General features: G+C 32.3%; 2 protein-coding genes across 2 annotated transcripts; both read left to right on the plus strand.

Annotated features, from left to right (window-relative positions):
* The first annotated feature begins 346 nt into the window (after positions 1-346).
* Positions 347-5274, plus strand: LOC111702422 (divalent metal cation transporter MntH-like). The gene is made up of 2 exons (XM_023474097.1): positions 347-376; positions 4279-5274. The coding sequence occupies exon 2, from the start codon at positions 4354-4356 to the stop codon at positions 4909-4911; it is 558 nt and encodes a 185-aa protein (XP_023329865.1). The 5' UTR covers positions 347-376; positions 4279-4353; the 3' UTR covers positions 4912-5274.
* LOC111702423 (uncharacterized) lies at positions 1111-13193 on the plus strand (the record flags this gene model as incomplete). The annotated part of the gene is given in 8 exon segments (XM_023474098.1): positions 1111-1156; positions 1397-1474; positions 3022-3079; positions 7119-7220; positions 9152-9264; positions 10226-10355; positions 11332-11467; positions 12729-13193. Coding segments are annotated over 6 exon segments (864 nt in total). The 5' UTR covers positions 1111-1156; positions 1397-1474; positions 3022-3070.
* Between the last annotated feature and the right edge of the window lie 3298 nt (positions 13194-16491).

Below are 16491 nucleotides of genomic sequence, written 5' to 3' on the forward strand. Positions count from 1 at the left end.
ATATTTCATTTTAAAAAGAAAGAAAGAAAAAAAAACAGTTTAAACAAACAAAGTGCGCCTTTGGCAGAGTTTTGTTTATATAAATCCAAAACTGAAGTACACTTCTTGTAAACTCAAGACATAGTTGAGGTGTTCCTGGTATGAATGGTGTATCTTCTTTGCGGCTCACACAATATAAAATACCGGATTGAGACACAGAGACTGGAGAGCCCGTTGTTTAATTTAATTTCTCATCCCTGCCGCTAGAAGTGTCGGGGGGGGGGGGGCTGGTTGGGCGGGGGGGAAGGAAAAATACAGAAATTAATCCGACACATTGAATACAATAGTCAGCCGCCTTTTATCAAACCTAAAGGTCGAATCAAAGAGACAATTCACGGTATCTATATATAAATTTAGCTTGTCTGTCTGTCTGTTTGTATCCAATAAACGTAAAAACGGCTGAACCGATCGTGCCCAAATTTTTTGTTGGACCTCATCGTGACCCCAGAGAAAGTTTATGCATGATCCAAATTTAAAAAATGTGTGTTTANATGAGATAAGATTATATTTGATCCACGATCAAAAGAAAAAATCATGTTTGTTTGCTCTTTCTTAGAATTTTTAAGCGTAATTTTGAATACTTAACATTTTCACAAGTTTTCATAGTTCGGTTTCTATAGCTCGAACAGAACATATGTCAAAAGGTTTTAATAGACCTTTAAGTGAATATCTGACCACGATATTTAAATCATAAATTATAATTTCACAGACAAGGATGAGATAAGATTATATTTGATCCACGATCAAAAGAAAAAATCATGTTTGTTTGCTCTTTCTTAGAATTTTTAAGCGTAATTTTGAATACTTAACATTTTCACAAGTTTTCAAAGTTCGGTTTCTATAGCTCGAACAGAACATATGTCAAAAGGTTTTAATAGACCTTGAAGAGCAGATCTGACCACGATATTTAAATCATAAATTATAATTTCACAGACAAGGATGAGATAAGACTCTATTTGATCCACGATCAAAAGAAAAAAAATTTGTTTGCTCTTTCTTAGAATTTTTAAGCGTAATCTTGAATACTTAACATTTTCACAAGTTTTCATAGTTCGGTTTCTACAGCTCGAACAGAACATTGTATCTATTGTTTAATATTAATTATTTTTTATCTCAGGTTGATTGCCAATAATAACCTTTAAATCCCAATTTAGAATAGAAATCACATCGGTTTTATGTGCAGTGGATTGGACACCAAGATTACCTGATTGAGTAAATAACAATAATTTTGTAATTTTTAAAATATATTTCGAATAAAAATATCACAAGAGTAACGTACTCGGAGGGGTGGGAGAGTGGCATTAAACTTTAAAAAGTAAAAAAAAAATTATTTAAAAGACGACATTTAAATGTTTAGTTTAGGATGGGGATTTGTTCCAAATATCCCTGATAAGCGGAATGAGTTTGTGGCTGAACCTACAGATATCCTTCTCAGGTAGATAAATATATGTCGTTATAAATAAAGTTGTAATCTCTATTTGTCTGTTTGTTTGTCCAATCATAAGTCATAAACCCATTGACCGATTTGCCTCGAATTTTGACTGGGGAACTTGAGAGAATCGCTTAAATTTTCTTAGCTTGGTTTTAGCATCTAAGTTGAGATGTCCGATCAAAACTCTAGAACCCCTTTACGGATTTGCCTCAAATTTTGGTTGGGGAACTCGTATATGAACCATGGGGAAGTTGAGTGGGTTGAATTTAACGTTCTTAATTACTAAAAACATATACTTCAGACGACGTCGATTGTACAGAATTTAATAAGCCTTTTCCCTTACATTAATGGTTCCCTGTGGCTTTACAGTTACTTATTTCTTTTCCTAATCATTTAAATATTTTAAAATTATCATATTTCAAAGTAGCAGATAAACTTCAACCTTAAAATCGTCGGATTTAATGAGTTCCAGGTCGTCATTGAAGTCTCATCCTTTGTGGGTAACACTGTATATTTTTTACAAATATTGGCTCTGAAATCACCATAAAAAAACTAATTAAACGAATGTAATAAATATATAATGTAAGTAACCCCATATCCGGAAAATCTTTCTTCTAATTATTGTATACTTCAAGGAGGAATCTTAAAACGGACATTTTTACTTTTAANCATTCAACCCTATCTTATTCTTAAAAGATTACAGAAAATGCTCTAGCTTAGTTCTTCCAAGTTTCACGTTTAAGGCAGTAGTTTTAAAAATAAGCGCGGTAGGGTAAGAACTAAAAGCCATATTTGGAATTTATTTTGCTAATGAGCTCTAAGTTTTCAGATGATATTAATTAAGCAAAGATTTATCATCAGAAGGAATAATAAGGATGAATTAGATTAATTATAAGATTTCCATTTGTCGAATTGAACTAAATGCAACGATTTTAATTTCTGAGGATTTGCAAGGTTGAGCTGCTTTCATCATTTTAATCCTCTTTCCGTCTAAGTTTCCTCAATTGAGTAACTAAATAATTATTCTGTTTACGCTACAGTAAGCACATAGTACCAAACAAACCAGAAACATTCACTCAACCACAAACTTTAAAAAAAGCATTAAGCCTCAATATAGGGAAACTTAAAATTAGGCTTTTCGCTTCGCACCTCTCTTTGTAGGGGTGACTTCTGTCTTTTTCAAGCCTTTGTAAAAGAATTGAGTCTTTGCCACAAACTCTGATTTTCTAATCCCATATTTTTGAAACCAAATGTCGTAGACCTTAGCTATTTCAAACTATCAATTCTGTTATTTCAAAAAATATAAGTTTGAAATATCAAAAGACTACAGGATCAAAATGAAAAGATGCATAAGGACTCGAAAATAAATTTGATTTTGTGGCAAAAACTTTATTTCTTCAAAGAAAATAAAGTTTTAGTAAACAGTGATGGATTCAACAAAAGGAATTGCGAATTCTGCAAAGATTTCTCCTCTCTTATTCCGACTTCGTCCTTGTTATAAGTACTCCAGCTGTGATGTATTTGAATACAGAGTACTTTGTATATTTTAGTTTGGTTGGAACTACATCTATTGGATTCAATCTGTTTCTGGGCGGAGCTATGGCAATGGTAACCAAACAAACTTTAAAGGATAGTTCGGGCCGCAAATCATAGAGAAAGAAAACCGAAGAGTTAAAGCTTATCTCATGATTTTATAATGGATTGTGTACATCACGATATGTTTTACTTATCACTTTATACTTATATTAACAGAGTAATCGTATTTCTAGGGGGTAATTTGTGGAATTGATAAATTTCTTTATTATAGAATAGGAGTTTGACAATGTGGACTGCAAATATTTGACAATTTTGTTGATAAACGAATTGAGTTTTTGTCACAGACTAACATTTTCTAATCCTAATGACTTGGCACTCTGGCGGTGTAAACCTTTGATATCATAAACTGAGATAGTTTGATCTAACTGAATCCATAGTTTGAAATATGTCAGGTCTACGACATTGAGTTGCAAAGTTATAACGATTAGAGAATCAGAGTTTGTGACAAAGACCCAGTTTGTTTCTGCCATCATCCCCAAGAAATAAAATTACTTTATATTCAGTGTTTGAAACGAAAACATATCGTGATGTAATCCACCATTCTTTCAATTTTGCTATTGGTGTGCTATTGGGGATTGTGAGATAAGCTTTAACTCGTCAGTTTCATTTCTCTATGCCGTAAATAATCACAATTTAATTTAACAACTTGGAGAAGTAAAAATACGTAACATAATTTTTATATTTTTTTTTGTATTTTTCAATCTCTATTCAGTGCTTTCTTTTTCAATAATACCTTACAAAAACTATATTTTATAACATAGATTAAAAAACAAGTTCTATGAAATCTTCTTCTTTAAATCAGTAAGGCTTTAATTTTCAGCCGAAAATATTATTATCTGGTTAAGGTTTCTAATCTATATATAAATTTGGCCTGTCTGTCTGTTTGTCTGTCTGTTTGTTTGTATCCAACAAACGTCAAAACGGCTGAACCGATCGTGCCCAAATTTTCTGTTGGACCTCATCGTGACCCCAGAGAAAGTTTATGCATGATCCAAATTTAAAAAATGTGTGTTTAAAAGTTTTTGATTTTTGTAAAATTTTGAAAAAGATGCTCACAGATAATCCACAATTAAAAGCCTAGTTTTGTTCAAAAACCATTGTTAATTTTGAGTTTAAAATATTTCTTATTTGTAATTGTTTGTATTTAATTTCAAAATAATTTCGGTCCGTCATAGTCTACGTTCGAGAGTTTTAAACTATGATTTATTCAGTGAAATTCTACCTGTCGTAGTGATAACACCGACCTGGGAGCTACTAGTTAAAAACCGGTGCAGTGTATTGAAAACATGAAGTTAATACTACCAAACCTCTTTAAAGAAATAGCATCACTCCTGTACTGGACTATGCTGGCGGCCTGTACAGTAGGCCCGGGTACAGTTGTAACCTGTGCAAGAGCAGGAGCAGAGTACGGTATGAGTATGATCTGGGCTCTTGTATTCGCTTCTATCCTTGCATATATTCTACAAGAAGGAACTGCAAGGCTAAGTATTGTCTCTGGAAAATCGCTTGGTCAATGTTTAAGAATGAAGTACAGACACGGTTGGAAGATATATGAAACAGCGATCATCTGTTGGTTGGTTGGACTAGGTGTATTTTTTGGGAACACCCTTTACGAGTGCAACAATTGGGCCGGAGGGATCGCAGCGATCCTTTCCATTCCTGGCGCTGAGGATTCTGTGGCGATCCGGGTAGGATGCAGTTTCGCTTATGCCGCGATCGTTCTGGCTCTTCTGTACTGGGATAAAGTGGATATGCTGGGAATCTTTCTTGGTATTGTTATGATGGCAATGGCAATCCTCTTCCTTGTAGTGGTCGCAGAGATGGATATCAACCTTACAGAGTAAGATCGTACTTCAGTTCAGACTACATTTTTCATATATCTACATATTATACATATTTTATGCAAATTTATAATCGCCCCGGCTCCGGTCCCATGTAAATATGTTCAATGTCCTTTGTTTTCTCGACGTATCGGAAGAAATTAGTATTCACGTGATCTTATAGATGTATACAATACAATACAGTTAAAACCTAACTCAGGTGCATAAAATAGTTAATTGTAAAGTACGGAATGTTATTCCTTTAACAATAATTTAAGCCTTCAATATACCTAGATCTCTATGCATTTCGCCAACTTTTAGTATTCTGTTGACGTATTATACTTTAACGTCAGCATTCTTCTAAACCTTAAATGTAGGCTTCAAAAAATCATAAAAGATAAAATAAAATATTTTTTAAAAATCTAGTTAGACTCAAGATAAGCTAGAAGTTTAACAATGGTCAAAATTGNAATATAGGGAAACTTAAAATTAGGCTTTTCGCTTCGCACCTCTCTTTGTAGGGGTGACTTCTGTCTTTTTCAAGCCTTTGTAAAAGAATTGAGTCTTTGCCACAAACTCTGATTTTCTAATCCCATATTTTTTGAAACCAAATGTCGTAGACCTTAGATATTTCAAACTATCAATTCTGTTATTTCAAAAAATATAAGTTTGAAATATCAAAAGCAACACTAAAACATCAAAAACTAACAAATTACATATCAAAATTCAGATTAAATTCTAAAATGTATTGTTAAAGGGGTAAAAAGCAAAGTTATTCCTTTCAAATGCCGTATTTCTTTCAAAATATCAAACCATTAATATTTATTCGAGATATACAACATTTTTGATGTGTTTTTTTTCAATCCAAATATACATTAATAAACATCGGATTATGCGAATTCTACAATCTTCATGAATCTTATTTGCATGGTCTAGACTACTGTCATATAAATTACTTGATGGATTTCACCTTTAACTTGTGTATATATGTATATATAAAATATATATGGATATATGGATATATATATAGATATTTATAATCTGGATAGAAATTGTGTTTTCTTGAAATGCATGATTTGAATTCTAATAAAAAAGATTTAACCAACAAGGTCCCAACCCAACGTGAAAACGGAAAATCAAATGAGAATTAAAAAAACAAACAATTTTAACCTCAAATTAATAGAGTTATTTTTGGAGCTTTTCCAACTGCAGTGGTATACTATTGAATATATGTAACGATTGAATATATGTAACTTGCCTTAGACTCTAATTATGCAACTCTAATATTTGTTCAACTTAATGATATTTACTTTTGATATTTCAAATTTTGAATTTTTCTATATCTCAAAGTCAAAGTTTGAAATATAAAAGGCTTTACCATCAGGTTGCTAAGATCTATATGGATTAGAAAATAGAGTTTCATCGAACATATCATTTCAAATTCTTATGACTTTTTTGGGCATTCGGGAATCAATAATATGTCAAAAGGTTTTAATAGACCTTGAAGTAAATTTAGCTTGTCTGTCTGTCTGTTTGTATCCAATAAACGTAAAAACGGCTGAACCGATCGTGCCCAAATTTTCTGTTGGACCTCATCGTGACCCCAGAGAAAGTTTATGCATGATCCAAATTTAAAAAACGTGTGTTTAAAAGTTTTTGATTGCTCACAGATAATCCACAATTAAAAGCCTAGTTTTGTTCAAAAACCATTGTTAATTTTGAGTTTAAAATATTTCTTATTTGTAATTGTTTGTATTTAATTTCAAAATAATTTCGGTCCGNTTTTACGATGTACACAAAGAGAACATGTTCACAATTAATTTAGAAGATGGGCGCGAAGCGCCCTCTAAGGCTAGTTGTCTTATACTGGGAATCACAATATTCTGATTATCTCGCATTTCAGGTTTAAGAACTTGATTCTGCATTTTTATTGTAAAAAATATTGATAATTCGTGGAGCTGTCGCCCCCTCATCAAAATGTATCCAGAGATTAAATTCCTAAGTTTCGCTAAATGAAACGAAACTGCATATAATTGCTTTAAGGCGTGACCTTGTCATTAAGGGTTCATGAAAATGGGGAAACTTTTAATTATTAGAAAAAAGCAAGAAAAATAAAAGTACAACTAATTTATTCATTTTTCATTTTTTTTAATCTTTTGAACTGGTTTAAATTAGTTCAGAATATTTCTTTTGTTCTCCATTTTAAATTATTCGCACCTCTATATTTGCAGGGTAAAGAGTTGAAATCTGCTCAGCGTGGAATTGGATTCTCTACTGCAACAGCCTTCATCGTATCCGTTCTTATTCTTATTGTGGGAACTGGCAAGTATGAAGTAAGGTCAACAATATTCAGTCCAATCACTCTCCTCTATATCTTCGGACAGTATACTGCAAGTTACTGCAGAACGTACTGAAGGCTCAGTTGAGGGTGCACTGATCAGTACCTTGTACAATTCGTTCAAGAATAACAGTAGAAAGTTGTTAAATGAATTGTGGCATTTTCAGGGGTGTACACTGAACATTTTCAATAGTAATCCCCCCTCCCCCCTTCGGGCTGAAATTTATTTTATAAACTGTTGGAAATGATAAAAACCTGCAAGATTGGGTTGCCTGCTAGATACATAATTCCAAAAATTCATAATATCCCCACAACATTAATCACATGACTTGAAAATTTAGCAAAAAATGTCATCTTTTTGAAAGTTTTTATTCGAATATTACCATTTTATGATGCAAAAAATTAATTGAGTGGAAACTGCATTTCATAAATTGAACATTCGACTTTTATTATGCTCTCTGTCCAAATATTTAAAATTTCTCACTCCATTGTATTTGAAAATTGGGTGAAGCTTTGCAAATATTTAAACAATTTGCACATTGTTGAATTAAAAATTTCTACGCAAAATGCATTTTTATATTTTTAATCCGTAAGTATCGAAAGGTGATTGTGTCTTCAGGATTATAATAATATTTTAACATGGGGGTAATTTTTGCACAAAAAATGTGATTTTATCTTGATGTTTAAATAAAAAGTATGGAAAAGAATTTTTTTTTTGAATATAGCCGGATTGGTGTAATTCTGGCTTATCCTGTATTCTTTACAAATGGATCATTCATTTAGCACAACTATAAAAATAACGCTTCAAATTTTTGAGGTGGCTCAGATAGTTGGTCGAAATAGAAAAATGTTACTTGGAAAAATTTTTGAAAATTTTCCAATAAAAAAATGAACGACCTGGGTACAGAAAAATTACTACTTCAAAAGCAACCTTTAAAAACTGGAATTGGAATTAGAAAAGGGACAACAGGGCGCATAGAGGTGGGTATGCCAATTATTGAAGACCTTAGATTATAGATTTATTTGAAGTTGAGAGGGAGGAAAATATTGAACCAGAAATACGCAATGTGCATTAAAACAAAGATTGTGTAAGATGATGAACACAGGCCCTAGAAACCAATCACATTTACTAAATAAAGTTTATGGGACAGTATAAGTAATGTTCTGAAATTAAAGCTTAATTTAAGACTAAAGAGTATAATGGAATAAAATGTGTAAACAGGAAACATGAGACTGTCTGTTTCAAGCAAAGCTTTAAGTCTATTATTCCCTTCACAGCTTTGTTTACAGAGCTATGAAAGTTATGCACCAGCCTTTAACCACTTTTGTCTTGAAATCCCATCTTTCGTAGCGATGTATTTGAAAATTTCAAATATTTGCTTTTATTTCCAATTCTGACCAAGCATTTAGCAAAATCCCTTTCACTGCAGAATGTGCCTGGTTTAGTTCAAGTCTCTGAGAATTTATCTTCAAAGCACTGGTTTTCTTTTTCAGCCTTTCGTCTTTCATTGTTTTAAGGGTCGCAAGTGCGGTATTATTAAGCTACATGGACTACAGGTCAATGCGTGACCTCGAATAATGTTAGCTAATATTATCCAGTTTTAACTGGAAATAATAGATGAAAACATTATTCTGTTCTTAATGTTTATAATGTGACCAGAATAATAATCTACTATGTAACAACATGTAAATTTATGGAAGGTCGGAATTTTTTTGAGTAAAATGCGGACACTTTTAATGACACGATTTGAAAAGGAAAAAGATTAAATGTTTAAAAACTAAAATAAAAGATATTTCAGGTTTTAAAAGGCAAGAATAAGTTTTTCGTCTTGTTCTTCCATTGACATTACATGATTCCATTTATGTTATCATGAATTCTTGAAACCTTAAACCTAGATTTAGATTTGATTTCAAGTATTTGTTTAGGACGAGGACAACAGTGGGTTCTCTATTGGATCCATCGCGGAGGCAATAGGCGAGTTCTTTGGACAAGTTGGGGTCATTGTCTTTTCCGTGGGATTTATTGCAGCCGCCGTTAGGTAAATATATCCACCATGTTTTGGTAAATTAATGAAATAATAAACTTAAGTTTAGGAATTGCAAAAAACTCAGCCTTTCTAATCCCTATATCTTTGCAAGCCAATGTCGTAGACCTTAGATATTTCAAACTATGAATTCTATAAAATCAAATAATCAAGTAAGTTTGAAATATGAAAGGTTTACACCATTAGGTTTCAAAGATAAAGGGATTAGAAAACTTGAGTTTGTTGCACAGACTCAATTCCTACGGTTAAAAAAAAAACTTGCATGTAATGAAACTTAATCTGTTTTTTGAAGAGCTACTGAGAAGAAAAAGTTTTTAATCAAATCTATGCATTGCAATCACACAAATCAAACAAAAGGGAACCTATCACTAGCCTCGAACTCTAATTTTCTAATCTCTATATCTTTGCAATACATTTTGACTATATGATCTAGGAGATCTCATAGTTTGAAAATTTAAATGTCTTATTTATTTGATTGCAAACATGTAGGGATTAGAAAATGAGTATTAGATTGCAAACATGTAGGGATTAAAAGATGAATATATGAGTTATACAGTTCCTTTGACTCCTTTTGGGTTCTATATTGGAGTGATGATTAGGGTTTTTAATTTCCAAAGATTATTCTATATGGAATTTATCTGTAAAAATCGTTCCGTAACCTAAAAACTTTATTCAGCATATCACACCTAGCTCTGTGTAGCATCTAAGAGGTAGATTAATTCTTATTACCGTTAAGAAAGGTATGCAGGTTATTTCCAAAAGTTTTTTTATTCTTCACAACTTCAGGAAAGGTTCCATATAAGGTCTTTACGGAACCAAACCAAATTGATCCTGGGAAAAATAGAAAGCCCTAGGGATGATATTTTTCTGTAACTTTTTTATTTCCTAAATATAACTTTCTGTAAACCATTTTCATCCATTTTAATTGTTCTTGGTCTTAAACTAAATTTTTTAGTTCTATGTTGACCGTCCCTCTCGGAGCTGCCTTGACAGCTGACAGCGTGTTCTCCGAGATGAAGGAAGAGGTGGAGGAGAAAACTCAGAAGAAAGAAATTGTTTCAGGAATTGATAATCCAACCTTCCAGGTAATTACTTGTCTTGTAACAGGTTTGATAATCCAACCTTCCAGGTAATTACTTGTCTTGTAACAGGTTTGATAATCCAACCTTCCAGGTAATTACTTGTCTTGTTACAGGTTTGATAATCCAACCTTCCAGGTAATTACTTGTCTTGTAACAGGTTACGTGTCGATAAAATATAATACGATAAAATGTTGGAAATTGAAAAGCAAGTTTTTCAACCTTTTTCATCCAAAAAATTTATTTATTTTCCCAAATTTAGCAAATAAAATCCCCAAATAAATTGCTCTATGCGCATTGCGCAAACACTCCTAACTTCTGGAGAGAAAAAAATCAAAAGAGGGGGGAGATGTCAGGAAAATATAAACCCCTGCCTTAAAGGGATAATAAATTTAAACATGAAGTGCTTTCAAATTTGATTTTAAACGTATACCTTCTAAAATATTGTCAATGGTGGTGATATTATCGTCTTTCTATATAGTGATCACACTTCACACTTTTAATGTTTTGATTAGAAACTCCACTACTAGATTTTTTTTAGAATATTTAGCAATTGCAAAAATTGGTATTAATTCATTCTTCTAATTGTTTATTAACACTGTTAAATGGATCAGAAAAGGGTACTGTTATAATTTGTTGAAACTACTATGTTATTAAGGAGTTACTGAAATCAAAAATCAAGATTATATATACAAATAAACTTTTTTGTGATTATTCAACACTTTCATTAATATTTATCTGATAAAACAAACCGATATTATATTACACAAGGGCATTTAGTCTTATCTCTAATCCCTATAAGATTTATCTCTAATCCCTATATCTTTGCAACTAAATGTCGTAAACTTTGGATATTGCTGTATAATATCAAATTATCTCAAATTTAAATAACAAAGGTTTACACCATCAGGTTGCTAAGGGATTAGAAAATTTCAGTCTCTTAAGCAAAGACTCAACACGTTTTTAGTTTTGTTTTGTTCAGGAAGAGAATGGGATAGATGGTACTAAGGTTGCTGTGATTGATGTTCCTGCAGAACCAAGAAAAATGCCAAGATGGATTTATCTTGGAATAATGTTCCTCATGGTCACAATATCTACTGTAGTTATCAGTGCAAACGGTAACAAAAATTCATATTGTAGAAAGTATGTAAAAATTGAAATGATGTTCCATGCATAGAAAACGAACTATAAGAATGGAGGTCTCTGGGTAGAATGTTAAATAAAATGGAGGTCCATTTATGGAAACCCTGCACTAGGAAAACCTGCACTATAATAGAGCCTTTTATATAGCTACCAAATGTGTAGACTGTAGACTGTAGAATTCCAACTGAAATGGAATTTTAAATAAATGAAATAAAAAATAATGGAGGTGTCTGTACAGTGTGTACTGTGTACTGTGTAGACTGTAGAATACCAACTGAAATGGAGATTTATATAAATGAAATGAAAAATAATGGAGATGTCTGTGTAGACTGTAGACTGTAGAATACCAACTGGAATGAAGATTTATATAAATGAAATGAAAAATAATGGAGGTGTCTGTGTAGACTGTAGACTGTAGAATACCAACTGGAATGGAGATTTATATAAATGAAATGAAAAAAATGGAGTTGTCTGTGTAGTGTGTACTGTGTAGACTGTAGACTGTAGAATACCAACCGGAATGGAGATTTATATAAATGAAATGAAAAAAATGGAGGTGTCTGTGTAGTGTATACTGTGTACTGTGTAGACTGTAGACTGTAGAATACCAACTGGAATGGAGATTTATATAAATGAAATGAAAAATAATGGAGGTGTCTGTGTAGACTGTAGACTTATAAATATATAAATGAAATGAAAAAAATGGAGGTGTCTGTGTAGTGTATACTGTGTACTGTGTAGACTGTAGACTATAGAATACCAACTGGAATGGAGATTTATATAAATGAAATGAAAAATAATGGAGGTGTCTGTGTAGTGTGTACTGTGTAGACTGTAGACTGTAGAATACCAACTGGAATGAAGATTTATATAAATGAAATGAAAAATAATGGAGGTGTCTGTGTAGACTGTAGACTTATAATACCAACTGGAATGGAGATTTATATAAATGAAATGAAAAATAATGGAGGTGTCTGTGTAGACTGTAGACTGTAGAATACCAACTGGAATGAAAGGAAAGATGATTAATGAGAGGATTTATAGTAAAAAGAAGGATAAGAACGGATAACTAGCAGATATATGAGAGAATACCAGTAGTAACTAGGGATTAGAATAAAAATTTTACTTTTACAAATCGTGATTAAAATTTTGTATTCGTAATACATTCCATTTTCTTAAACATGGGAGAGATAAAATTGTTAAAGTTTTTTTTTATTATTTTATTTGTATTTTCAGCGGACAGAGCAGTAGTAATCCTAATAGCTCAAGTATTTAACGGTTGTTTACTTCCATTCTTCTCCATCTGCCTCCTGGTTTGTATCAATGACAAGAACTTCATGGCCTCCTCACCACAAACTGGTTGGTCCAACGTTGCTCTCATCATCTCCGTAGGTATCACCCTCTTCCTCGCCTCAAACGTTCTCATACAGAAGATAGTCGGAACGTTCATCAGCGTGGTTTACATCAAACTAATAATTGCCGCGTGTATAGCAGTCGCCATTTTAATCATTCTCTTTATATTCACCTCTCTTGGCAGAGATATCCTCAGATCATTTAGACTGAACTGTTGGAGTTCGAACAGTACAGTTAAATCAGAGCTGGAACTTTAGAATGGGATTTCCTTAATCCAGATCGGTTAATTAATCTGGTGATTAATAACAAGAAGAGAACAAGCATTATTTAATCTGAGCTGGGAACTTTTGAATGGTGGATATCGAGATTAATGCTTGATCCACTCTTTTTCTTAATCTCCAGATTAAATAATGCTTGTTCTCCTCTCATTTTTAATCTCCAGATTAATATACCGATCGGGATTATGGATATCCCATTCTAAAGTTTTCAGCTCTGGAGATTAAGAAAATGAGTGGATCAAGTATTAATCCCGATATCCACCATTCTAAAGTTCCCAGTGGCCGAATTTAAAGAATTTGAGCGGCGGTCTAAATTTAAGCCGCTGCTTAAATATGGTTGGTTCCACTTAAAATTGTATCAAATGTTTCAAGATTTAAACCGGCGCTTAATTTAAACCGGGTTTTGGCAGATTTAAACCGCGGCTCAAATTCTTTAAATTCCATCTCAGCTCAGATAAAACTTTATTTTAACATTTCACTACAATCACAATCAGAAATATCATATTCAATTTGTATATAACTATAAGTCTCGTTGTTAATTTCGTAAGAATAAGTTTGGCGCCCTCGGTCTAATCTGTTGCAATATTAAATTACACTTGCTAGAGGAGCTAGAGCGAGTTCTCGAGAATTTTATTTAATTTTTGTTTGTTTGCCATCTTATGCAATCTTTAAAGTACAAATACAGATAAAATTATTGTTTGATTCTAGTTACTAATATTATAAAGAGGCATGACAAAATAAAGTATCGTAGATTGGATTGAAGAGTGGAGACGACACTTTCCAGATTAGTATTCAACTATTCAACTTTACGAAAATTACAGGAATTCAACTTCATTTTGCAAAGCACATTTTGAAGCATCATCGTGACTGAAATTTGTATTGAGTTTAAAAAGTTCTGTAGAGTGAATTAAAAGAAATTTAAATTGCAGTTAATCTGGAACACACGATCGTGTTAATTCGTTTTATCTGGAACTACAAACAGGTACATGTTAATTCTACTTTTATCTGGAACTTTAAATAAGAACATGTTATCTGGATCTTAGAGTACACGTTTACTCCAGTATCTGGATATATAAACAAGAACATGTTATCTGAATCTTAAAGAACATGTTTACTCCAGTATCTGGATATATAAACAATAACATGTTATCTGGATCTTAAAGAACATGTTTACTCCAGTATTTGGAACTTAAACAAGAACAAGATTGTCAGGACTTTCAAGAACATGTTTACTCAAGATTGTCAGGATCTTTAAGAAAATGTTTGCTCAAGATTGTCAGAATCTTCAAGAACATGTAGGAACTTCAAGAACATGTTTACTCAAGATTGTCAAGATCTTCAATAAAATGTTTACTCAAGATTGTTAGGATCTTCAAGAATATGTTTACTCAAGATTGTCAGGATCTTCAAGAATATGTTTATTCAAGATTGTCAGGATTTTCAAGAGTATACTCGAGTTTGTCAGGATCTTTAAGAACATATTTACTCAATATTGTTAGGATCTTCAAGAACAAGTTTACTCAAGATTGTCAGGATCTTCAATAAAATGTTTACTCAAGATTGTTAGAATTTTCAAGAATATGTTTACTCAAGATTGTCAGGATCTTCAAGAAATATACTCGAGTTTGTCAGGATCTTTAAGAACATATTTACTCAAGATTGTCAGGATCTCTTCAAGAACATGTTTACTCCAGCTCTCATAAGGTCAACTTTTGCCATCTTTGTGTAAACTGTTTTATTCTATCCAAGTGAGATTTGGAAGAATAAAACTTAGCAGTTTTAGAGATAAATTCCTATAGAATTAGAAGTGCCAGGCAAAATCAATGAATAGATGGCTGTATAGTACTTTCATATAAACTACATACAAACATACAAAAATTATTGATTTTTAATTGTGAAAATTTCGAAGTTCTAACTGAAGACGACATTTACATGGGTCTTTAGTCTATTTTTTTAAGTCTCCAAAATAAATCTTTTCATGCAATTATTTCCAAACCAAACAAACCTTTTGGCCCAACCTGTCGTCGTTGCCTTAGTCTGTTCCACTTTAGTATTTAATCACTTTGAGAAAGGTTAGGGTAGGCCGGGTAAAATTGTGATTTATTAAAATTTTTGGGAGAATAAAATAAGGAAAAGAATGATTAATATTAATATATACTGCTAAGGAAAGATGTTTCACACTTTAACCCTGCAGGGTTTGGGATTAGAGTTCAGAAACGACTGTGCGGAATTTATTCAGTCTGTTCATCGTTTATGGTTCTCAGCACCTGTAAACACGTTTCTTCCTTCCTCAAATATTTTAAAACTAGCCTTAGAGGGCGCTTCGCGCCCATCTTCTAAATTAATTGTGAACATGTTCTCTTTGTGTGCATCGTAAAACGAAACAAAAATAATTCGCGGATTTTCACAAAAAATTTCGTGGATTTTCAAAATTTTAAAAAATTTAATGGAGATCTAATTTTGATGTAGACAAATATTTAAAATCTCAATCATTCATAAACCTTCCCTTGGGTCCCTAGATGTCACACAAAAAATTTGGGCCCGATCGGTTTAGCCGTGTTTACGTTTATTGGATACAAACAGACAGACAGACAAACAAACAAACAGACAGACAAGCCAAATTTATATAAAGATACCATTGTTAGTTTGTAATAAAGCAAACATCCAAATGAACCTTTAAATCGTTTTATTCAAAGAAATTTTAGGTCGTCATTAAACTTTCACCCTTTGTAGGTAACCCTGAAGGTTTTAAGTATGTTTTTTTTGTAATTTTAATCCTTCAGTTTCGAAAAATTTCAGCCAATTTGGTCCAGCCGTTTGGCCAGCAATAGCTATCATGTAAATATACATATATATACAAGGTGTCTCTGAAAAGTGTGTTTAAGCCTACTAAATATCGTTGTATTGTGTTAAAAAATGCTTAAGAAGGTACAATATCTGTAAACTGGGGGTCCCGGATTAAATGTTTATCTCTAAAATGTCGTTTTAACCTGTAAAATTAGGCCTGATATTCAAGAATGTGCTTGGTCCCATTTCCGAAGATATGAGTTACTGTTTCACCAACTAAACGTCGTTTTATTGTACTAAAAAGTGTTTCTAATAAGCATTATTTGGGAGGTCTTTGCCGTTTAAGCCCTCAAAATGTACTCGAAATGTAGTCGGTCCCTTTTCCAGAGATTTTCAAAAAAATTATTTTTCGTCATTCACTTTTAAAAATCTTCAAATCTGTCATTTAAAATGCGCAATTTATTCTATCCTGTGGTGAAAAACGTAAAAATAAAATTATAATGTAATTAAAAATATTAGCACTACTTTTGAAGGTTAAAACGGCATTTTAGAGAAAATTGATTCATCGACGACCCCCCCCC

Source organism: Eurytemora carolleeae, unplaced genomic scaffold (genome assembly GCF_000591075.1).
Source record: "Eurytemora carolleeae unplaced genomic scaffold, Eaff_2.0 scaffold488, whole genome shotgun sequence".
Classification (NCBI taxonomy): domain Eukaryota; kingdom Metazoa; phylum Arthropoda; class Copepoda; order Calanoida; family Temoridae; genus Eurytemora; species Eurytemora carolleeae.

Bases quoted from the DNA above. Each gene is read 5' to 3' on its own strand.
- LOC111702422 (XM_023474097.1), top strand. From the start codon at position 4,354: ATGAAGTTAATACTACCAAACCTCTTTAAAGAAATAGCATCACTCCTG.